Genomic DNA, 23,792 nt, shown 5'->3' with positions numbered 1-23,792 from the left:
CACCCACTTATCAATTTTTATTAGTGTTAAGGAAACCAAACAGCCTTCATCAAGAAACAAAATATACACACAATTTGCTAATACAGAATTATGCTATGAACCATCTTATATAGTGATTGTACGTAACAGCAGATCTGCCCTCTAACCTTAAAGCAAATCCAAGTCCTTCGGAAAGTATTTCGTGTGGATTCTTTGCACTATGGAACCATAACGTCTCTGGCAACCCTGAAACAAACGTGCCGCTGTACAGCCTGTTACTCGTGCTGTCAGAAGGTGGCTGTGGCTTTCTCTGTACGTACTGAGATGGTGGCTGCAGTAGAGCAGGCAGAAACGGAGACTGCAGGGGAAACTACTGTTACTGCCTTGGGAGGAATGTGGCTTCTGAAAGGCGATTTCTCATGTGTAAACTGGTCTGCTCTTGTACTCTCAGAAAATACTTCTCTGTCAGGGCAGAGAAGCTGAACGCAGCATGCTGTAGCTGTGGCTGCAGTACGGGATCCTATTTCAAAAAGAGCACCACAGGACCCAGAGCAAGCACTGCCCCTTTTCCTTGGCGTGGAGATGGGAAGCAGTGCGGAGTAAGGATCTTTGCACACATGTAACTTCCTTTGCTATAAGCCCCATCCTTTGCAACCCTGTACTTACCCATTTCGAAGAGCAACAGGGCAGTCATGGTTTCACCAGGTGTGGGGTTTTATCTCCACTTCTACAGTAAGATTTTTGTATTAAAATTTAATTTGGACTTAGTTTTAGTCAGGAGATGCTAATTCTTGAAGCATGCTATGAGGAAAGAGACCTAAACATATGGCTCAAACCGGCTAAGCTGTTTCGTCTACCAGAATAACCTTAAGTAGCAGTTGCAATGCAGGCAGAAAGGCTTCTTTGGTTGATACACAGTTGCTTCCATTAGTTAACATAAAACTGAAATACTTTAAGTATGCCACTATGATCCTGCACAGAAGCATTAAAATCACTAATTATGCTTACCCAAGCAAAATGAAATGGCTGGTCCCTGCAGGTCACAGGTGCCCCTTGGTACTCCACTACCTTTCCCCTGATGTGCGAGGCACTGGTGGACAGAAGAACTGCAGAAAGCCTGGGGAGCCGTGCTCTGCCTCCCCTACTCGGAAATAAAGGTGCATAAGTTGCATCCTGGCACACTCAATGTAAACCGTAAGCAAGACTCTAAAGTGGCAGAGATGGAAGTAAACTTTGTCCTATAAAGTCAAGTCATGGAGGTTGCGCGTCTACCATGTGTTTTTATCGGTAGAAGCTGCCCTTTCTTTAAATAAGGCATTGTTTACATGGCTTCCTATGATCTAGGCTGAAGTGAAGGGGAAAGCAAGAACGGTGACGTGTTTCAGATGCTCGTTTCCAAGTATGTTGGCAAACGCTCTCATTAACACTGCTGCACAGACATCGGTAGTGGAGGGTTCACGGCTTTACAGCTGTATTCTAGGCTCCAACACAGTCAGATTCACTACTTCCTTTCGGCAAAGGGGAGATCTTGCAAACTTCTGAGTAGATGTTTTTTCCTCCACAGTATTTCATTCTAGTGCACAGTCTTTCCAGCACAGAAGTGAACAAAGAAGGAGCTCTAGGTTCCTTTTGGGTGGCAAGTGCAATTAGCTTGTATTATAACCTAGCCACTGAGAAGGGTAATTGCATAGGGGGGCCTGTTCGTTTGTTTTTGCTTAAGCTTCCTCTAGTGCTACAGTACTAATAAATTACCCTGGAAAGAAATAAATAAATAGGTTGGCATCTCCCAGACACCACGCTGGAAATTCTAGAGGGTTTTGGAAAAGCTGCCCCCGTGGTCCTGGGAAGGTACTCTGCAAAAAGTCTGTATTATACAACTGTCTGTACAGGAGCAACGCACTGTGCGGGAGAGCCAGCTCTCTCCGAGGATGAGGTGGAACGGTTGGTGATTTCTCTCTGCAGTTCCTCCACTTTCTTCTGCAGCTCAGCCCGCTTGGCAAGAAGCTCCTTGTAGCGATTGTGGACAGGTTCCTGCAAGAAAATGTGTAGCTGAGTGCTGGGAGGTAAGCACAGAGATGTAAGCCTGAACCACAAAACACTGTGGCTGACCTGATGCCACAGCTGTGGTGTATGTATGTGCCATACGCACAGCTGTGAGGGAAGGAGCGTGGTACGTGGGCTGTAGCGTTGTCTCCAGCCCAGGGGTAAGTAAGTAGTTACTCTGGCTTTGGGAAGCTCATTTTTATCCAGTGTGCATAGCACAATGGTGGCTAAACAAAACTCTAGATTTTGAAGATGACAATTACAGGGCTAATCTCTGACATTTCTGGGAGTTGCTGGCCTTGTCTCAGCCCAGACATAATTTTAGCGCTTTAAGGAAAAAACCCCAATACATACTTAAGTGTTTTTACATAATTCTGACTTTTGAACAGTGCTGCAAAGCATTTTTTGGTTCCTGTATCTAATGCCCCTGAATTGCAAAGCTCTGTTAACTGCTGTTGGACACTGAGGAAATCCAGGAATTTTTGTCCTTTCCTATTAAAAAGTGATTTCAGCATCAAGGGCCGTGTTCAGGCTGCTTGTCTCGGGAACCTGCCCTGGGCAAGCCAGCTTCCTTGCTGTCAGCGTTGGAGAGTGTAACAGGGCTGCAGTGTGACTGCCTGCCTGTGCCTCAAGCAGCAGGTTCCTAGCGCTGGTCACCTCAATACAGCCCCCAAGCTCTTATCTAGAATCCCGCATCCAAAGAAGTCTTAGGGGTTTAGGCCCTTTCATAAAGAAGGGAGAATTCAGCTGATTTTCCCCATATTGTAAGTAAGAAATTTTCCAAATTGCTGAGCATCTTCAGCTTCTGCAGATTTCCCAAGGCGGTGACCCCCAGCTGAGCACCCTGCACCAGCCAGCTGTAGGTGCTGCGCTTATGTTTGCTTGCATCTGAATTTAGGCTTTTGGGTTTAGATTTAAGCAGCGGCAGCCTACGTTTGTCCATTACTTCTTGCGCTTCAAAGGTCTTGGAACTCCAAAATGACAGGATGAATACTAGCGGAGAGGGAAATAAAAAGCAGGAGGCGCGGAAGAGCCGTACCTGCGGTTTCATCCTAGGGTTCCAGCGGATGTAGTAGCCGACCCACAGCTCGAGATGGCGCATGCTGGCCACGGGATACAGGACGTGGTTGGAGTAGCTCACGTACAAGGGGTTAGTAAAGTCCTCGAGTTGGCTGTTGATGTAAGACCAAAGCGATATGGTCTTTTTTGGAAGGCTCTGTAAGAGAAGGGGGTGGGGAAGGCTTTAGTTCCCATACGAATCCCAGCATTTATCTCCAAAGCGTAACAGCATATACACGGGCCTGTCATTAATGCAGAGCTGCTTTCCCTTTTTGGCACTAAAAAAAAAAAAAAAACCAACAAAAAACCCAAACGTTCTTTTGATGCGGTTATTGTAACTGAAGCACATGGATGCAGGCAGGCATACATGCACCCTGGCATGGGAACATCCCCATTACCCGCCCCGCTGCCAACACAGACCAGGAATCGCCATCAGCACAGCAAGGGGACACCGGCATGTGAACCCTCAATGCCTTAGTTAAACTCTGAGTTTTTTTAAAAGTGCTCCTGGAGGACTTGCTGGAGTATTTAATTGCAAAGAAAAAAAGAAAACATTTGACTTGCGCCCTGATCTAGTGGAATAATTAGGCCTGTGAATAGTCCCAGTGAAACCAGTGTTGAAGTGCTTTCCAGATTAAGTACTTCACGAGGCTGAGGCCTTACAAAAAGCACCAAAACTCACATGCGAACAGCATGCAGGTTTTCTTCTCGGGGAATTACAATTATTCAATCACTATGGACTCTACAGAAACAGGGACCTTGAGTTCACTACAGTACCATGCCACCACTTCTGTATTACAGTAGTTTTTTTATTATTATTTTTAACTGATGTGCTATGAACTATAATCACATCAGGTCCACACAGTCCCGTCCACGATGTACCTCTGTGATGTTAGGCTACAACCTTTTGGTGACAAAATCTTTAGGTAGGTGAGATAGAACGAGTGTCACTGCTTTTCCACCTGATTCCACACTGGGTCTGAATGTACCCTCCTCCCTTGGCAAGCCAACCTTGACCAGACCGCAGGGCAGACCTGGCCTGCGGCAGGACCTAGAGGCATGTCCTTCCTAACACTAGCAGCTCTGTCCTCTCGCAGAAAAATGCAAGCACAGCAGGAACACACACTGACACCGGTTACTTGCTGTAACCTATATGTGCAGAATGACAATGCACACTTGGTAGTTCAAAGCAACTAAAGGGACCACTTCAAGGAAAAAGGAGGACAAGAAGGTACCAGTTTCCACAGAGGAGGTTACATTAAACTGAAGTTCAAAGGAAAAACTGCACTTTCCACTACCTGGGAGACACTGGGGGCTATTCAGCCACCACTGAGTAGCTGAAAGCAGTGAGACTGTCTAGAAGGAAACCGTATTGCTCTGCAGTGTAGCATCTCCGACAGACAGCAGTTTGCACAAAGAGGAAAATACCCTGTGTCCCAGCTGTTAAGAACAGGGGCTTGGCATTACCCAGACCTGCACCTGCCACTGCGATTGAGTGCTGAAACAACTTCTCTAGCAGCCAGCTAAAGCGATCACAGTACCAGGCCTTCACCTTGGAGAGAAACCGTCTTACCTCCTTCACTCTCTGCTGCTCACTGCTGCACAGGAAGGTCCCAAACAAACAGCTGTACAGGTGGTCCAGGATGGTTATCAGGAAGTACTCATTGAACTCAAATGCTGTAGGAAACTTCACACAGAACCAGAAAGTTAGGTTGGGATTTTAGAATAGGAATCACAAATTTTCTCCCACTTTGTGGTCTTGATAAGGAGTTGCCCTCTTGACTGCTAAAAACAGGATTTGTCCCTGTTCACTGCCTGGCTGGATATTCAGGATCATATCTGCTCCTTCCAGAAGTAACAGTTCTCTCTTGGAAAGCTGCTTTACATGTGCAGAGAGGAATTTTGAGCAAAAGCCAGAGGTCTGAAGGGTTTGAGCGTTGTGTTTACTCACATTCAGTGCTGTTTCAAGTTGAAGCTTGCTCTGCTATGCCTGCCCCTCGTGACAGACCATGCAACAAGACTGTGAACAAAAGGCTGAAGCACATGTGAAACCACACATAAAAAGAAATGGAAATTTCCTGGGGCCAAATGAGAATAACCTGTGTGTAACACAGCACTTCCCAGAGGGAACAGCAGGGAGGCATCTTGCAACACAGGGCCGCAGGAGGAGCAGGTGTATGGATAGGGGCTGTGTTTGCTGTTGACATTCCATGCAGAAACAATCAGACCCAAGACAGGGAGAACCGAAGCTCCACAAAGGGTCAGTACGAATACATGCAGTGAACTGCGAAGACGTGCTGGGAGAGCGGGAGGCCTTCCTCCCTCACAAACCACCCTTCTCCTCCCAGGCTGCCCCAGCTGCAACATCCTGACCTCACCAGCCACAGGTGAGGATGCCTGCTTGCAGGAGCAATCCAAGCATGATGAAAGTGACTTGATAATGGTAAAGACTTCCATAGAGCTTCATAGACAGTGTTCTGCTCGGATACCATAGAGCTTCACAGACTTTTCCATTTCACCTGTGTTAAGCCTGATTTTTTCAATGAACTGCCTGACCATGGCTGACATTTGCCATGTGACGCATTTTGAGTCACACTAGCCAGAAAAAACCTTCCAGGTCCCACATACCTGGTGCAAAACCTCCCAACCACAGGGATCTCTCTTGAACTATGCCTCTGCCATGCCTGGTCTGAAGTGAAGAACTCGGCTCTGTACATCACGTATGAATCAGGAGCAGTACGTTGGCCATCAGAAGAACTTAAAATGGAGCAAACGCATGTCCTGCTGCAGGTTTGGTTATGCATTCAGCTTGAGCAGAGGCAACAGGGATCTGTCTGCACCCTCCACTCTAGAGACTTACATTAGCAGCTCAAGGCACCTATGCTTCTGAAAGCACAGTGGGCTGCTGAGGGTGCCTGGGGTGCCTGTTCCGGCCCATGGTAAGTGTAAGGCAGCTGTCCCCTCTTTTCCAGGTGAGGCAAGCTTCCCCTCACAAGCTCAGATTTATTACAGCAGCACGTAGGTAAGCAGCACCCACTAAACAGCTAATTTGATGCAAGCCAAGATCGTGGCTTACTTGTGCGTTCCTGCTCTTTGCTAAGCAGACTCCTGAGAAACTTGTTGCCAGAGTCAAAACAAGAGTAGAAGCCCAGGAAAGGGCCTGTGCAGGTCAACTTGGAATTATTCCTGCAGCCAGACACTGCGTCACATCTTGGTACACTGGCTTCGTGGACACACGTGCCAGCCAGCAATTTACCTGTCTTGTCATTTGCCAGACACAGTCGATGAACTGGAGGAAGACAGGAGAGCGGTCCGCGTCTGCATGATTCTTATCTCCATGGCCGACTCTCTGAAACAGAGCAGGACAAAGAACATGAGTTGCACAGGGCTTCGTAGGGAAACTGCCAGTGTCTCCTCTCAGTCTTTTCCAGCAGCTTTAAGAAGTTTCAAAATCAGAGTCCTGATTTTGCTTTGTCCATACCGGTGGGTAAAGGAGTAAAGGACAGCTACTCCCTTCGTCTTTGAAGTGAAATTTCTTTATGGGGATATTTTCATGTTAAATTAAAACAAGAGTTGTTTGAGTAGAGGCTCCAGATGCTATGCTGGCACTGATTTCAGTTAATAGCTAAAGTTCAGAAGGAAAAAAAATGAGAATGCTTTTTGCTTCAGTTGCAGCTGTCGTCCTGGCTACTACAGTAGTACAGTGTGCTAGATCCAAACACTACCTACAGGCACGGCATGTGGCGACAACCGTCACACAACACCTCGCAGCTTCCAAGCGCTGTACAAACACTAACCCGGGCCATCTCCTGCCACCTCAAGGGAGGCAGTGATGAAAGTATCCCCAGAAGTAGGCCTCCTACCCTGACCGTGCTGTGTGGCCAAGACATGTGAGGCCTGATTCCTTACAACCAGTACAGCACATTAGTGGTTATATTACCCAGGAGCCCTAAGTACCATACAAAGACACAAGAAGAACATGTAATTGTTGGAAGAAGGGTTCGCCGGAGTCAAGAAGACGCTCAATATGAGTTATGCATCTTGCTCAACTTTATTAGTTGCTAACACTACTTATATAGAACTGATACACATGCATATTCGTAAAGCAGAAATATAGTTGGTTAGCAGTCTCTAAACGCGCGCGGTTCTCACACCCCTAATTATCATGACTAAAATAAGCATTCTATCCATGTAGCTAATTGTGTTGCTGTGCTTCAGCCTTGTAGTTTGTTACTCCCTATTTTCCCATACCGCTCCCTATCTTTCTTGGCCCTGCACCTGCTTTCCCAGCAGCTGTAGCTTGCTACAGCCACGGCCTGTTGGCACAACATAATTACTTGGTCTCAGGACTCAAGAATAGCTCAAGGCTACCTTTCTTGTTAACTTCAGCACAGCAACTTCAGCACAATTCTGATTACAGGCCTATTCTAATACCAGGCCTGGACTGTGCAGATCTTCAGAGATTCGAAGGCCACGCTTCTGCAGCCATTCTTCTGGATGCAACAGATCCTTGCCTCTTCTGTAATACTGTTCCCCCCTCACCAAAGGGAATCAATATAATTATCTTCTTTGTATAGACAGGGAGGCTAGAATACCCATCATTCAAACACCAGATAACAGTTTTGCTGCAGCAGAACCTCCACGGCTTAGTACCTCAGTTTCTCCACCTTCCTCAGAGCTTTTGACTATGCAACCCACCACTGCACGTGCTGTAAACAGACTTTGTTCTAGCTCTTGCCAAAATTAAACAACCACAAGAGAACAGCTAAGAGCAAAACACAATAGTAAAAGACTGAAAATCTCTCTCAATTCCCACCGGTGCAAACTGTAACAAACTGCTGTGTCACAAAGTCCACAAAGCTGCCTCTCTGCCACCTCTAGGGACACAACCACAACTCTTGGTGCAGTCTCAAACTGTTCATCTTTCACCTAAAGAAGAAAAGCCTCCCCAAAAATGAAATGTGCCTGAAGAAAATGGGAGGTCAAGGCCATTAACAAAATTCCCCAGCCTCTTCAATACAAAGGCATTTGTTAGATGATGATGTCCAAGCAGTCTGGACTGAACTGGAAAGAAAGACACAAAATACCCTAGTGGTCTCTACCAACTCCCGGCAGAAATGCCTACCCTGAACCCAAAACCACACTGTTAGTTTAAGCCTAAGCATGGGAACACGACATGTCAGTCAGGCACCTGAGAAATTTAATACCACCTGTTCCTCTTATCTAACCAATATTGTCTCCAAGCAGGTTAACGGAAGACTGGAATTATAGGCAGAAAACAATAGCAGCAGCATTCACCTTTCTTCTGCGAGTTCAGCTGGGAGACTTCTCACAGGAAAGGCTAAACTCCTTTGAAATTCCTTCAAGGTGGACAATAACTTTCTGTTCAGTGCCTTCCAAGGGCTAGTGACTCACCAGCTGAAATCTGTGGCCGAAGCTCAGCCACTCCTTCTCCACTAGCACTTCAAAGCCCCTGATAGTTCGGTAGTAGCCATCTAACATGAGCAGAGAGAGAGAGGTGAGCTGGGCTGTCCGGTCCCAGCCATCACTGCAGTGTACAACCACAGATGTCTTCCCCGACTCCACCTTGTCAGCGATCCGAAGGGCTCCAGCCAGAATGAGCTAGGAAAAAAAAAAAAAAAAAGTTACAACATCTCTTTGGAACGGAAACTATAAATGAAAATGGCTAGTGACAACACAAGCTTCAAGGAGAATGGTAAATCAGTTCCAACTACTTTATAACTAGGACAGCAAACTGGTGAACACATTTTTTTGTTCCAGCAAGATGACAACAGATCTAAACTGTAGTGCAGGCACAACTCTAGAAGAGCCTTTGCATTAAGCTCAGTCCTTGGACAGGTCAAGATTTAAACACAGTAGCGTTCTGTGTCTGACAGGAACTCAAAATGGCCATCACCTTGCAACCGCCCCCGGAGCAGATTTGCCCCTGTCTGCATTAGCAGGTCCACAAAGTAAGCTGGGTGTTTGCAGGACAGAAAGAGCTTCATTTGAAAACCAACATCCGCAGACGCTGAAGCACTCATTCTGACTCTGCTTGGATTCCTGAAAAGCACAAACTCCTAACATTTGCTGCTCTGGACCAGGCAGTAACACCAGGATGTCGAGGACCAAGAGTCTGGAAACTCTGGGACTCCTGTGCTCTAACCACAGCTTTCACAGTTAACACATTACCCAGCAACACACTTCACCTCCAAAACACCATTTGTCAGTATTTCAACCCCCTCTCTTATTCCTCTTCCAGTCTCCTCAAGATTTGCCATTCCATGAAACTGTGCTTTTAGTTGTTTATAAATCAAAACCAAATTGTAAGTCTTTAGATTTCTCATGCATTGAAATCCCAGTACTGGAGTTAGCTCTGGATACATTTCCCAGTGAACAGTCTGGTACGGACTTGTGGTTACCCAGCTGCATCCAGTGGGTGCAGACACACATACCTTGATATGCTCTAGCCAGTGAGTTGACTCTAAGTTAGACAGCCAGTGAGTCTCCTCGATATTGGGATACACAATTTCTTTCAGTTTTCTCAGCGATTCCCTCATAACGTGAATGTTGTGAATGTCCAGGAACACTAATTCTGCATTCTGGTAAGCATCCTCGCTCTCATAGCCCCCTCCTTTAGCCTGAAGAACAAAACCCACATACAAATCATTAAACAAAACCATAATTTATACTTTATCCCAATCGTCTGTCCTAAGCAAATAACAGCTGACAAAATACCACAGTGATTGTGCTATCTAAAGCAGGCAGAAAACATTGGATTTATCTTAAAATTGGGAACAAATATGTACATGCGCACACTTTGTGTCTCTTTCCTGCAACAGTTAATGAATGCTACAATTTGTACAAAGAATATCACATTACAAGCCTTCTTTTTCTCTGTAATTATCATTTATCCCCATTCAAGCTGCTCATTAGATTCACTATTCTGTCATTTACAAATTTACCATACCATTATAGAAGAGTATATCCCACACACTAATTACCTTTCCTAGGAAGTGGGAAAGGCAGATTAAAAAAAAAAAATAATAGTAAAGAATATCAGGTTTAGTGCAACAAAGTAGTTCTACCATTAAAACAGGGCTTACAGTGATGGCATGAGAAGTAATTTTTAAAAGGGTGGAAAGGAGGGCCCTGGGAACTACCAACCTTCAGCCTCACCTCTGTGCCTGGGAAGATCATGGAACAGATCCTTCTAGAAGCTGTGCTAAGGCACATGGGGGACAGGGAGGTGATTTGAGACGGCCAGCATGGCTTCACCAAGGGCAAGTCCTGCCTGACCAACCTAGTGGCCTTCTGTGATGGAGTGACTACGTCAATGGACGAGGGAAGAGCTACAGATGTCATCTATCCGGACTTCTGTAAGGCCTTTGAAACAGACCCCCACAACATCCTTCTCTCTAAATTGGAAAGACATGGATTTGATGGGTGGACTGTTCAGTGGAACTGGTTGGGTGGTCACATCCAGAGGGTAGCCGTCAGTGGCTCAGTATCCAGGTCATCAGTAACAAGTGGCATCCCTCAGGGGCCTGTACTGGGACCAGCACAGACAGTGGGTTCAGGTGCACCCTCAGCAGGTTTGCAGACAACACCAAGCTGAGTGGTGCAGTTGACACACCTGAGGGACAGGATGACATTCAGAGGGACCCGGACAAGCTCCAGAAGTGGGCCTACATGAACCTCATGATGTTCAACAAGGCCAAGTGCAAGGTCCTGCACCTGGGTCAGGGCAGCCCTGGTATCAATACAGGCTGGGGGATGAAGGGATGGAGAGCAGCAGTGCCAAGAAGGAACTGGGGGTACTGGTAGATGAAAAGCTGGACATGAGCCAGCAATGTGCACTCACAGCCTGGAAAGCCTTCTGTATCCTGGGCTGCACCAAAAGAAGCGTGACCAGCAGGTCGAGGGAGGTGATTCTCCCCCTCTGCTCTGCTCTGGGGAGACCCCACCTGGAGTGCTGCGTCCAGCTCAGGGGTCCTCAGCACAGGAAAGACATGGACCTGTTGGAACGGGTCCAGAGGCCACAAAAATGATCAGATGGCTGGAGCACCTCTCCTGTGAGGAAAGGCTGAGAGAGCTGGGGGTGTTCAGCCCAGAGAACGCTCCAGGGAGAACTTACTGCAGCCTTTCAATAAATAATAGGGGGCTTATAAGAAAGATGGGGAAAAATTTTCTAGTAAGGTCTCTTGCAATAGGATATGGGGTAAGAGGGTAGATTCAGACTAAGTATAAAGAAGAATTTTTTTATGATGAGGGTGGTAGAACACTGGCACAGGTTGCCCACAGTGGTGGTAGATGCCCCATCCCTGGTAACATTCAAAGTCAGGTTGGACGGGGCTCTGAGCAACCTGATCTGGTTGAAGAAGTCCCTGTTCACTGCAGCAGTGGGGTTGGACTAGATGACTTTTAAAGGTCCCTTCAAACCCAAACTATTCTATGATTCTGTAAGAGCAGGAAGAACACAGCAACATTCCAGGACATTAATGATCCCCAGCTTATATTTTGAAATGATGCCTGATTTTCCTAAGTGCTGAGTATCCCCTGCTCCCATCAGGGTTAACAGGGACAGAGTTCTGGTGCTGTTAAGAGGAAGGAGTCTTTCAACCATGTGAAGTGAAAAATGGTGATACACAAGATCCAGGGTGCTAGAGTTTGACCTCAGTACTCTGACCCCAGTACGACTTTGATTTCTTTTCCCCCATCCAATCTCATTTCCCATTGTAGATTAATTCAAACAGACCTGCAGTAATCACACTGGTGTCTTACAGGTACCAGCGCAGATGTAAAAGTCATTCTAGAGAATTACATTACTGCATACAATTCCCTTCACTGTAACAAACCCTTTCGTGATCCTCATGAATAATTTGAAACAGTGGTAGAAAATGTGCTCTAAATTATTACATTCCCAGCTCCAGACAAAGGAAAAAGCGCCTGACCTTATTGGCTACAGCATTCACACTAGGCCTTGCATCAAATATGAATATTTTATGGGACTGAGCATTAGAATCCATGATGGCTTGAAGGTACTTTTCATCTTCCTTGCTTCGCTTGCCACTCACTCCCACCATTGGTTGGCTACAGCGAGTGATCGTTGCTTGACTTTCTGGGTGAATCCATGACAACACCTTTGAAAACAAATGAGAAAGAAATGAAGAAAAAATGGGATTCATTAAACCAGTGAAGTGTGTTACCTGTAATGGCTTGCTCTGGGATCCTGCCCTGTATTAGCTGGTTCCACAAGGCTGGATTCTATTAAATCACTATTGAATGAAAGAAAGAACTCTTCTGTCCTTACTCATTCATCTGGTGGTACTCCCAAAGTTTGAACAAACAAGAAGTGACTGAAAAGGTTTAAGTCTGACTTTTAAATAAGATGCAGACTGTTTTCTCACAAATTTTCCGTCTCTGCATTCATTGGGCTACGTCTTACCCTACGTTACACCACGTAAAAGTTAGGCATTTTAGGAACAGATTTAATTTTCTACAGACTGGAGAAATAAACCAGTACATTTTCAGTTACCGCTGAAATGAACATCATAACAATCTATTTTGACTTAATTTCATCTAATAAGCATTTTCATCAAGAATATCACTAAAGATTCCCCTATCCTGAAAGTCAGACGAGGCCAGACAATTGTAATCCATCAAACAGGGCCGCTTTGCATTTCCTAAGAACTGAACTGAGATTCGGTCCAGGTTGTGCGAAGTTATCTTATCTTCTCATTTTGGTTTAGTCTATGCCTCTTTCACAACAGTAGTTCCAGCTTTCTGGCTGCTTTCTGACTTCTCAAACATTGCTGTCACTTTTATTATCCATTGACCATTTATTTGCTCCATGGAATCCACTCAGCCTGATCTTGGTATTATTTATGGCCCAAAGGTATGTAACAAAACCGCATCAAAGTGGCTTCTTTTGTCACACTCACTGGTATGCGTCCTCTTGATCTGAAAGATGCTACTCTCTTTAATTCCTCATCGGGAATGTTTACAGGCACAGCTAGAATGGCAGGGTATGTATCACACAGCTCATAGCGCTCATTAATTTTGGTCAGCCTCCAGCTTTCATTGGGAATTCCCTAAAGAGGAAACAACAGCAGGTTAGCAAATGAATTGCTCTGAGACCTCAGCACAGTCAAATCCCCAGACCTGAAATTCAAGGCAACTTTTGTTAACGAAGGGCATTTACAGCTGGAGCCTAGGACTGCATTAACGTGGTCATTTGCATTTTGTGCCTCCTCCCAGATAGGTAGATGTTTTGCTCAGGCCACTGAAGAGCAGGAAAACTAGAAGACTGCAGGCAGGCTCACCTATGGCAACGGAACTGTGGAGACTACAGATGTGGCAACACAGGTGATCCACCTGAGATCACCTTTAATTACCTCCTGGTCTCATCATAGTGTTTACAGGAGAGCCAGGAGCAGGACAGGATGGGTGACTGACAGTCCTCACACCTCTCTTAGCTCAACGTAGTGGGTGGAAACTGGGGATGGAGTGTAGTTACCAGACGGGATGGAGGGGAAGAGAGAAGGGAGAACAGGCAGTAAAACACCCCAAAAAACACAAGCTGTTTTGGGCCTTGCACAGCTGTACGACCCCTTAAAACCACCAAAACCCTAATAACTTTATGTTTCTCACTGCGTGACTGTATGGGATCTGGACAGAGATACACAACTCTCACGCTCCTCTCAGACCAAGCTCTCTCTTGTACTAGTCTGACTTGGGCTGGGAGAGCAGGGGATCTACACACACACACACACCCCTGAGCTCAGCATGCCCTGATGGGGAAGCAACTCAACAGCTTCCCAGACGGTAACCTCCAGGGAACACCTGAAGCACAACAGGGACAATCCTGACAACTTGCAGACTTAGTTTGGCTGATGCTGGGATGTAACAGATCAAAACCGTGTGGCTGCTACTGTGTGCCTACAAGGAGACATTTACACAGACACTTGCTGCAGCAGGGGTGAGCACTGACACAAAGCATCTCTGTGGGGAAGACAGATCTACCGCAGCGAACATGGCCAGACTGTTAAGTACAGAGTCTGTTTTAGAGGAGCACCAGCTCTTAAAACAATGCATGCTTCTGTTCTAATAAACAGTACTTCATTTTAAGGAGGGTGGTGGGACACTGATTACCACTGTTGCAGCTCCCACGGGAAATAAATGACAAATCTAACCCGAATCAGACGAGCTGTGGTAATTGTGGTTGACCCACACAGATTGCAGCTGGTTCCCCATCAGAGCGGTGAGTCACACTGTCAAAACAGGTCATGGTTAGAAATGTGAGGAGAGGACAGACCTTTGCCTAATACTGGTCACACACCCTGCTTGTGAACCACACCTGGTCCTGGGGACCTCACAGGGAAGGAAATGTTACTACATGGAATCAGCAGCGCTGCCAGGATCACGAACACCTGAAAACCCTGAAGGAAAGCTTCTTCTTGGCAGTGCCTGAAGCCAAATTGGCAGAAAGTGGCATCAAATAGTGTGTATACACAGTCCAAGCTTACTGATGGGTAAAACATGCTCAGAGGTCTACCTGCTGTACACAGCGAGGACGGAATCTCCTCGGTCCACCAGCTGCTGTACACCAGGGAACAGCAAGACTTGCTCTTAGCTGTCCATCAGCTGTGATCAAACTGGTTACTACCTGGAAGTGAACTAATGGTAAATGACTAAATTGTTCTCAACCCTGTTCTATTAAGTACATGGCTGCACTGCAGTGGATCCATCAGCAACGCTTGAAGATTCCACCTCCCCCAAATCTGAATTAAAACTATGCTGTCAGCACACTCTTGGCAAGGAAAATGGGAGCTGACAAGCAGTTACATGGAAGAAAAGCTCATTTTTGCCCTGCCCTGCAACTCTACCAGTGCTCACTGAGAAGATCAAGCCATCACTGACACTGTAAAGCACCCTCTTCACAGCGGTGGGCAGAGTGGCTTCAGCACACACTGCTCGGTCCAGAACTGACAGCTCCAAAGCTTTGTCTTTCAGCACCACCCTGACAAATGTAAATGAAATCTTTCCTCTGCAACAGCCCAGACCAGAAAAAGCCATGACACAACCCCAAAGAAAGAAAAGATGATGTGTGTCAGCATTCAAATTTCATTTGAATCATAGGGAATGTCTGCTTCCCCCTGGCACAGGAGCCTTGAATCACAGCACCACTCAAAGAGGGCTTTGGATTCAGATCATGACTTTCTCTAAGGATTCAAAGCAACAGAAACAAGCAAAGTGGGCTAGAAGGGAATCTGAATTTGCACCTTCCCAGGACATTTGCCACGGTGCCATGTAGCTTCTACATTTATTCATGCTCCTTCAGACTTGTGCTTTCTTCAGCTGAAATCAATAGAAAAAGCTAAACGTGATATAAAGCACATTGTATTTCCTCATATAACATGCACTTCACTGCTTCCTGGTGAGTTGTGAGCACCCAAAAGCCTACTATCAAAGCAACCCATTGTTGTAGACGTAACTCAAGAAGCCGCTGCAGCCTTGGGATGGGCTCTGGGAGCTGCCTGCCCACACAGTTGGCAGAGAACCCAGGCGTGCCACGCTGGCAGCAGGCGTGAGCATCCCCAGGCTGCCAGGGAGCACGGCTGCCGAGCATCCACACCAGGGACCAGCGCTTGCTGCCCGGACTGCTGCACAAGGTCTGTCTTCTCCAGGTAAACTAACGCCGCTAGTAGCCCCTGGTGTCAGGAGAACTCTCACGCTTGGTGACTGCCAGAGAGCAAAGTGAGGAAGGCTGCACAGCCACATCTATGGCCATAAACTGAACGTGCCCGTGCCCGTTCTCACTGAGACCAGCCGGCACAGCGCACCTCACATTCAGACTCGTTTATCCTCAAAACAGGGCGGTTTGTCCACGCTGCCGCCCGGTGATCCTTCACGGCGCCAGCCCTCTGAACCGTGCCCAGGTCTGGGAGCAGGCAAGCCAGCCTTGCAGCCTCCCTCTTCTCTGCTCCTCTTCAGGTCCCGGCTCTGACACGACCCAGCCGCACAGCCACGGCTCCGACTGCCAGGGACGCTGCAAAGCCACGCACGAGAGCTGCGTGAAAATCTATAGAAAAGCAAGAAACGTAAAACTGCAGATAGGGGAAGAGGACTGTTGAGATGCGGATCGCTGGTAACTCAAGGTTTCAGGAGGGAAAAACATCATGAAATGGTATAAAATCCAAAAGGCAAAACTGCGAGTTTAGTCGGGGGTCATTGGATGAGGGCCAACAGCTGGGTCATCTGTGTGCTGGGGGTGACATTACTGGTGGAAGATGGCAACAACCCAACTAAGGGAGGTGCAGAGGCTGATCCTTCACCTCTCAGTAGTGCCTGCCTGGCCAGGAAAGTCTCTTCAGATGCCTTCCCTGAGGTGGTGAGTACTAATTCTCAGCCTAGTAGCTAGTTACATCTGAGCTATCTTTTTTGTGTGTTAGCCAGTAAACCGCTTCATACTCTCAACCTGCGTACATCTTGCTGGAGGAGGATCTTCGTGCATGGCTGAAGATGCTCAAACACACTCATTCAAAAGAGAGACAGGAACAACCTGGACTGAAGCTATGCCTCCAATGTGCGATGAAGGTGCCCCAGTGCTTGGGAATACTCCTTACAGCTGTATCATCTAACCATAGAGACACAGCCTTTGTGTCATCTCCACACACAAAGCAGACTTGGCTTTCCTCTGGATAGTCATTCATGTCTTACTTTAATGACCTGTGCTCAGTTATCACTTGACCTACGCACGTTGTAGAAGACAGAGTTTCTTCATTTGCAAGGAAAAATGGCTGCAGACAGACCAGCGTGGCACTGAAACCACCACCTTGCAAAGCACACGTTTAACCTTAACCACATGAGGATCTGGCAGGAAAAAAAAAAATTTCCTTGCTGGAATTATACACAGCCCCATCTCTCTGTGGGATGCAGTAGACCAATTCTGAGCTTAGCCACACAGGTACACCCTGAGCTGCAGCGGGCAAGGCAGGGAGGGTCCTGAGTTACACATCAGCAGTGCTTCTCTCGAACTCGGTCTGAGCCATGGGATACCAAGAGGCTGAGCACATTTAGCTCAGCACATCCCTGCACTGACAGGATACAGCTGCCAGAGCCAAGCTGGTCTCTCTGCTCAGCCCAGGCTGTGCCTGCTTAGCACAGAAGGGCTGCGATCCCTTTTGCAGTAGGGACGTACCTAGCGTAAGCAGGACCTCAGTTAAACCATGGGACATTTAACAGTTCAATTCTCATTTTACTCCCCTAAGTTACACCCAACAGGCCCCTGCAGGATGCTGCTCTCACACCGTACCTTTCCCACTCTGCTTGTACACTAATGCTGGGCTTCTTTTATCCTCAAAACAAGTCAGCTCCTCTGCCAAATTATTTTCTCTACTTTTTTTCTGAAAGCAGCAACCACAGACCTGTACTGTTACTCCCCGGTACATATGACCAGAGTATGGGATTAGATGAGCATGACTTCTGTAGGGAAACATCACACATTTCCAGCTTCACAATCCCTTGTAATATTTTCCAAATGCTCCCCACCTTGTTAAGGAAAATGAAAGCTTTAAGTTACTCCAAAGGCATCTCAAGGCCTTTTGGTTTCAGCTGAGTCTTATTCACTTTGCAATTCTGTTTTATACTCTGCCAGCCTGCGTGTAATAAAAATCAGGGAGCAATTTCAGTTTTAAATTTCATTTGCCACATGTGATTCCATTTACCAACTAAATCCCAAACCTCTCTAAGTTCCTTTTGTTCTCTACAGGTTGTTTATTACTCCCCATAGTTTTACACAATCACAGATTTTTAATAAGTTACATATTTCCATCTTTCCCAAGAATGCTAACAGAGATGTCAGGGGTTTACTGACTATTTTTCTTAATTGCTACTATCTCTATCATATCAACACACTTATATTAACCTGGAAGATAAAAAAAGTAAATAAATCATACCACACACAAACTTGCCATGTCTACCAGTGTAGATATAGGTCCTACTCTAAAAGTCTTTTCTGGACGCCTTGTAGTTGGCTTCTACTTTTGCTCTGCTCCCCTCCCTCTGTGCCCCTGCTCCCACCAGGAAATGACTGACATGGCCTAAGAGATACCAAGTTAACGCCTGGCCATACTGCTGGGCTGCTCATGCCCTAGGCCAGCTCTTCTCTAATAATTTTTAAACTAATTCCAAAAGGTCCTGCAGATCGTGCGCATATCCTGCTTTTCTGTTTCTGATCACAATTCATACGGTTAGAGACAGGTAATCCTATTATCTGACTTGATGATGGCAGTTTTGTTTCACTGTTAACGAATCCCTGCTGCCATTTCAGGACATAATCCTGATTTACTGTAGTATTTGTTATTGTTTTAACAGAACCTGGCTGGATTAAGAAAAAAGGCTAAGACATTCACACAGATAAATTGAACATCCGTAGTTATAAATGCTGAAATTAAATAAACAGACTGAAATACCTAAAGGTTTTGGATGGGACATAAAGCTTCATGCTGCAGGACCTAAATCAATCAACGAAAGGGATGAAATTCTCCTCCTGGCCAGATCACAACATAAACATCTACTGCAGTACAGTTTGCCTCTTCTTCAGCAGCTGGTGTTGGTCACTTTTGAAGATAAGCTACGGGGACAGATGGATTGTGTGATCTGCAATGGTAATGACTGTGGCCCATCATGGGTAACATTCAGATAGGCTGTGGCTGCAAAAAATCCTGGTCTGGATACATTTTTGCAGTTATCAACATAAGCAAATGACCAGGGGTTTCAGCATATGAACATTAGTTTGGTTTGTCGACATAAAAGCAGTTAGGCTAAGGTCTTCCTGTCCGGTCAAAAATGACACAAAATCAGGTCATAACATTGCAGCAGCGTCTCAATTGTGACATGCTTTACACACAACAGTGCTACTTTGTGTGACCAGAAATAAAACACACCATGGGCCAGTCTCATTTTCGTTACAGAAAGGCGCTGAAGAGCTGGAAATGCAAATCACATCCATGTAAATATACCTATCCTTTCACCATGTAACCAAACTCCCGCAAAATTTAAGGTACAGTCAATCACAATAAAAAAAACCCTAATACAGGCAGAAAAGCTTGTATTCTAAAAACAGGCATGCCAGGATTAAGAAACTGGAATCATCTACCTCCAGATTCTCAAGGGTCAGCCCTCCTTCCTTCCAGGTACTGTAAAAATGTCTTTTGTACTTTGCCTGTTTTAACTGAAGCTTGGCTAAGTGAATGCTGTGCTTTTCAATGGAGACCATTTTGATAGCACCGTATTCTTTAGTCTTTACTCCAGAGTTCTCACCCCTATAAAGAAGCGTCTTGCCCATACAGCTTGGGCTGCAGATCCTTTATAAACAGATCTTTCCTTAAAATAGCTATCAAGAAAGAGTTAAATTCTAAACGAAGCAATAATTGCTGCATTATCTGGTCTTATTAGTCAAAGTCAACCTTAGATACAGTGTGTGTCCTTGATTACAAATAATGGGCATTTGTCTCCGTTAGGATTTTAGATAGTGGTATCTCATTGCGAAACATACACTTTTTTGCAATGAAGACATAGGAGGTAAGATACATCTCACTTTCAATTAGCAGCCTAGAAGCCAGCAATCTATCTTAGACAGCTATTTTAGGAGGGAACAAATCACCCCCAACGGTGAAGCACTCTCTCCCCATCTGTTAATGACAGGCCTAGGTAACCAATTTAGAAGGCATGCCCAGCTTTTATGAGACTTGAGCTAGAAAAAAAAAATCCTTTCTTCAGGTTTTGGATGCCAGGAATCAGATGAACAACGAGGCCAGGATACAGGTCTGGTTTTGTTTTGGTTTGGTTTATGGGAAAGACCCAAATAATTCTTTAAATTCTTAAAATTCCTTAATTTTACAAAGAAAACTTTGTTTTATCCTGGCAGATCTGGATGAGACAGAAGTTTACTGTATTCAGTGCAAATGTGGCACCAAATTGTGCTGTTTCCTCTACATGAGAATTTTATGACAAGAGTGATTTCATTATAAAAACCTAAATTCTCCCATCTTTTCCCCCCGGGAAGGATCACTCAAGTTTTTACCACAGTACTCCTAACTGACAGCCTGCCACTTCACGACCATTAATACCTTTGACAGTGCACTCTTGGCACACTACAAACTGTTCTAAGCTATGGTTAATCACAACACACTCTAGGTTGATCCTTAGGCCAATTCCCCAAGAAAATGAAGGCATTCTACATTTGATTTTTTTCTTTCCAAGTTCTGTTTAAGACAGGAAAGAATGAAAAGAATTAAAACTGATACAAGCAAGATCTGAGGTGTGAAACTCAACAGTTGGGTGCCTGCACCTGCAAAATGCATCCTCCACTTCTCACTGCCGCAGTGGCTGATGAGTAAGCCAGACCAATGGGGCTTTTTACCAAAGCCTAAAGTCAGCTCTCCGCAGCCTGAGTAATCTCCACCAGTGGATGCTACTATCTTTAAAGCTGTACTGCTGTCATCAATCACTGCGGTGTGGAGAACAATGTTCTAACCCAGCCTGCATGACATGTGTCAGCAGGATCACTCTCTACTCCATGCGACCTGTAATTGTATTACTGCACAGAGCCTTACTTCTGAAGAGCAGAGATGATGAGGAAGGACATGGCACAATACACACCTGTCTTCTGTACTCCCAAGTGGGGTCATACACCTTCCACCCATTCTCTGGGAAAACTTCTTTGTACTCAAATGCAAAAAGTGGCTGAAAGAAAGAAAATTTACCATTAAGAGCCCACTCCGAGCCCATTTCCAGGATGCAACTCATGAACGGTCCTTCTTTTTTCCCATTATTGCACTGCTTTTCTTTTAGGGCTTTGTGAAAAAGATTAACACACTCACTGTAGCAGGTAATTAGTACAACAATGTATTTTCCTCTATACCCCTGATCTTGCTTGTCGATTATGTAGTACTTCATGGACAAAAGTAGTTTATTATTAAAGACAGAAAGAAAAGACTAATTGGGCAAGAAGGCTGTTACATATTAAGAACTAGATCCTTTCACCCAGTATTTGAAGCAACAATTGCAGTGCCATAACACGACACAGCAGAAGAACTGCATTCCAGATTTGGGGCAATGCAGTCAACAATTAGCTGTAAACCTCTGATGGATGTCACTGTGCTTTGAGTATTTTCCCTCTGTTACAAGGATGTATCAGTAAGTCATTCTCCATGCATGAAGGAATCCAGCCCCAAGGTAGTAGACTTTTCCTGTTTTTGACACAACCTGAACTCCTACAGAAGTCATTCTAGAACAGATTTGAAAACCAGCATTTCTCCTCCTTCAACAAAATGCACTCTATGTGAACACTGTACCAAGTAGATGAGACTGAACAAAACAGCTTACTGCCACTCTGTGCCTTTTGGTAAAAACTGAAAAGAAAATACTTACCAGATTATTTGAAACTGGAAAAGCATATTTCATTAGGTTCTCAAATATGGACCGTCTAGTTCTCCCTTCAGGCTTATGAGCAAACCGCAAGTTCCGAATATCCTACCAAAAAAAAAAAAAAAGAGGGAAATCAAATTGCAGATTTCTGAACCGCTTCAATACCCAAAGAAAAATCAAAAGCCAGCATTAAAAATAGGGTCACATCATGATGCTCTTTCATATTGTACTTTGAACACTGTTGTATTGTAACTCTGGGCTTGGTTCAGTGGTCATCTGCAGCCTCCAACAAAGCCTGCCACAACTGCAGAGGAGCAGAGGGAGTGCACAGGTGCACCTGATCACAGCATCTTGCCTTCCTGTGAAGATCTCTACCTGCCGAAAGTCTAGGGGAGAGCCCTGCTCAGGAACAAGCTAACTGATCGGCAGGGCTTTGTGAGACAGACCTCCTAGCTCTTACTGGGCTCTCACACTGAGCTGTGCCAGAAGACAGCTGGGAGGGACTGCCTCACAAAGTACCTCCACAGAGCTACTGCAAGTAGGGAGCCCAAGTCCAGCCAGTTTGGTGCAAAGCAACCAGTGCCATCTTCCTTTAAAGCTTCCATCTCTCAGAGCACTCAAGCACGTCTTGAAATGGAGAACTCCTGCACTTTGCACAGCAGCACAGTTTCCACACAAAGTGGTAACCCAGGACCTCCTTTGCTCGTCTACAAATTCAAATTCAGAAACTAAATAAAGCATCTCTAAGATGCCAAGATTTTCCAGGCAAGCCTACAACTCAAACACTTGTAGTAAACAGTTTAAAAGCCACTAGCAGGAAATGAGCTATCAAGTTCAAGCATACGAATATGGTACAGCAACTCAAAGAGTATGAGATAAACAGCCGAAGACTCAGCTTTCTCACAAATCTAAGGTAATTGGTCTTAGACAGAGAACATTTCAGGACACATGCTGTACCTGTACTACTCCGTTATTGCACTAAACTGCTCTGCACATCCTGGGCCAAGCAGGCTGGCACATGGAGAGATATATATACATGCTGTATAGGTCCAAGATACCCATTGTACAGTTTGCGCCTGTGCTTCCCACCCAGGGAAACAACGTAATTCACTCCAAACCTGACCACGTGTGCAAATGTGCACACAGGCAAAACGGCTGAGGACTAGGAATCCAGATCAAAACAGGCAATAAATTAGCTTGCCAGCACAAGCACCCCTACGTTAGCCAGGGAGGATCATGACTGCAATAGGACGAGGGAGCAGCCAGATGATTTGGTATAAGTTATATCAACTGCTCTTGACTCAGCACGCCCACAGCATGACAGTCTGCCTGGCTTCCTGGTGCCTCAGAATCACAGCAGCAACCACAGCCAGTCTGGGACCCCTTTTCATTCCTTCACCTACCCTCGTCCAGCAACGGGCATCCCTTCGGCCTTGAGGGGGCTCTGACAAGAGCTCGAAGCAGCCCAAGACCTACAAGGTCAGCTCTCACCAGGTGGCCACCAAGGGAAGCAGAGGGGTTGTGCCCTGGTGAACGGCCAAGGTACGGATTTAGGACTGGACATGGTGGCTTTATCTGCTTTGTGAGTCTACAGTAAGTAGACACGAAGAGGTGAATTATTTTTATTCAAGTTTACACTTCCAGTGATTCCAAGGGCTCTTGAGAGGCACATGTGAAATACGCACTGCCTGGAAAGAAATGCTAGAACAGCCTCGAGGAGGACGGAAGGCTACCTGCCAAGCCCTCACCACAGCAGCAGGTGGACATAAGCTATCGATTCAGGGGGACACGTGCCTCTTTCTTGCTGTTGAAATGCAACTGAGCGAAAGGCATCCTGTATCCCACAATGACAGGAGTCTCCCTAGAATAGCCTGGTGGGCAACCGTGAGAATCCTTTAGTGGGATGCAGGCCTAGGTTTCGACTGTAAAGAAAAGACATTACCTAGCACAAAGCCTGCATAAAGGTTTGGATCTCATCTCGAGTGAGTGGAGCTAAAGAATCCTGAAAATTGCTTTTAAAATCAGATGGGTCTTGAAGCGTGTGAACTCACACTGACTGAAATGTTTTACAGAACATCCTACAATACCACAAAGAAAACCTTTTAAAATATATGTTCCCCTTCCCCTATTGTAAAATAAGAGATAAAAGTTTACCTTGCATACAATTTCCAGCCCATATGAATTCTCACCGCGACTGGAAGCACCTCCAATTTTCTCCACTCTGTTGATTACACCTAAAGATGCATCTAGGACAAAAGGAGGGTCCTGTAGACAGT

The 23,792-nt window shown here is 45.7% G+C and overlaps 1 protein-coding gene across 6 annotated transcripts in view; it reads right to left on the bottom strand.

The window, feature by feature from the left end:
* Nucleotides 1–2: 2 nt before the first annotated feature.
* The window catches only part of MTMR2 (myotubularin related protein 2), a 65,962-nt gene continuing 42,172 nt past the window's right edge, over nucleotides 3–23,792 (bottom strand). For all 6 annotated transcript variants that reach the window (XM_055801765.1, XM_055801766.1, XM_055801768.1 and 3 more), the window contains 11 exons: nucleotides 23,671–23,781; nucleotides 21,520–21,621; nucleotides 20,749–20,832; nucleotides 13,026–13,175; nucleotides 12,036–12,224; nucleotides 9,537–9,722; nucleotides 8,497–8,703; nucleotides 6,338–6,430; nucleotides 4,655–4,768; nucleotides 3,062–3,238; nucleotides 3–2,010 (listed from right to left, as the gene is read on the bottom strand). In XM_055801765.1, the coding sequence (XP_055657740.1) occupies nucleotides 1,849–2,010; nucleotides 3,062–3,238; nucleotides 4,655–4,768; nucleotides 6,338–6,430; nucleotides 8,497–8,703; nucleotides 9,537–9,722; nucleotides 12,036–12,224; nucleotides 13,026–13,175; nucleotides 20,749–20,832; nucleotides 21,520–21,621; nucleotides 23,671–23,781 (1,575 nt within the window). In that variant the 3' untranslated portion in view covers nucleotides 3–1,848. The remainder of the gene's footprint in view (nucleotides 2,011–3,061; nucleotides 3,239–4,654; nucleotides 4,769–6,337; nucleotides 6,431–8,496; nucleotides 8,704–9,536; nucleotides 9,723–12,035; nucleotides 12,225–13,025; nucleotides 13,176–20,748; nucleotides 20,833–21,519; nucleotides 21,622–23,670; nucleotides 23,782–23,792) is intronic.

This window comes from Falco peregrinus, chromosome 4 (assembly GCF_023634155.1).
Source record: "Falco peregrinus isolate bFalPer1 chromosome 4, bFalPer1.pri, whole genome shotgun sequence".
Classification (NCBI taxonomy): Eukaryota; Metazoa; Chordata; class Aves; order Falconiformes; family Falconidae; genus Falco; species Falco peregrinus.
The sequence above is the reverse complement of the archived record's forward strand: the minus strand, read 5'-3'. Positions and strand labels throughout refer to the sequence as shown.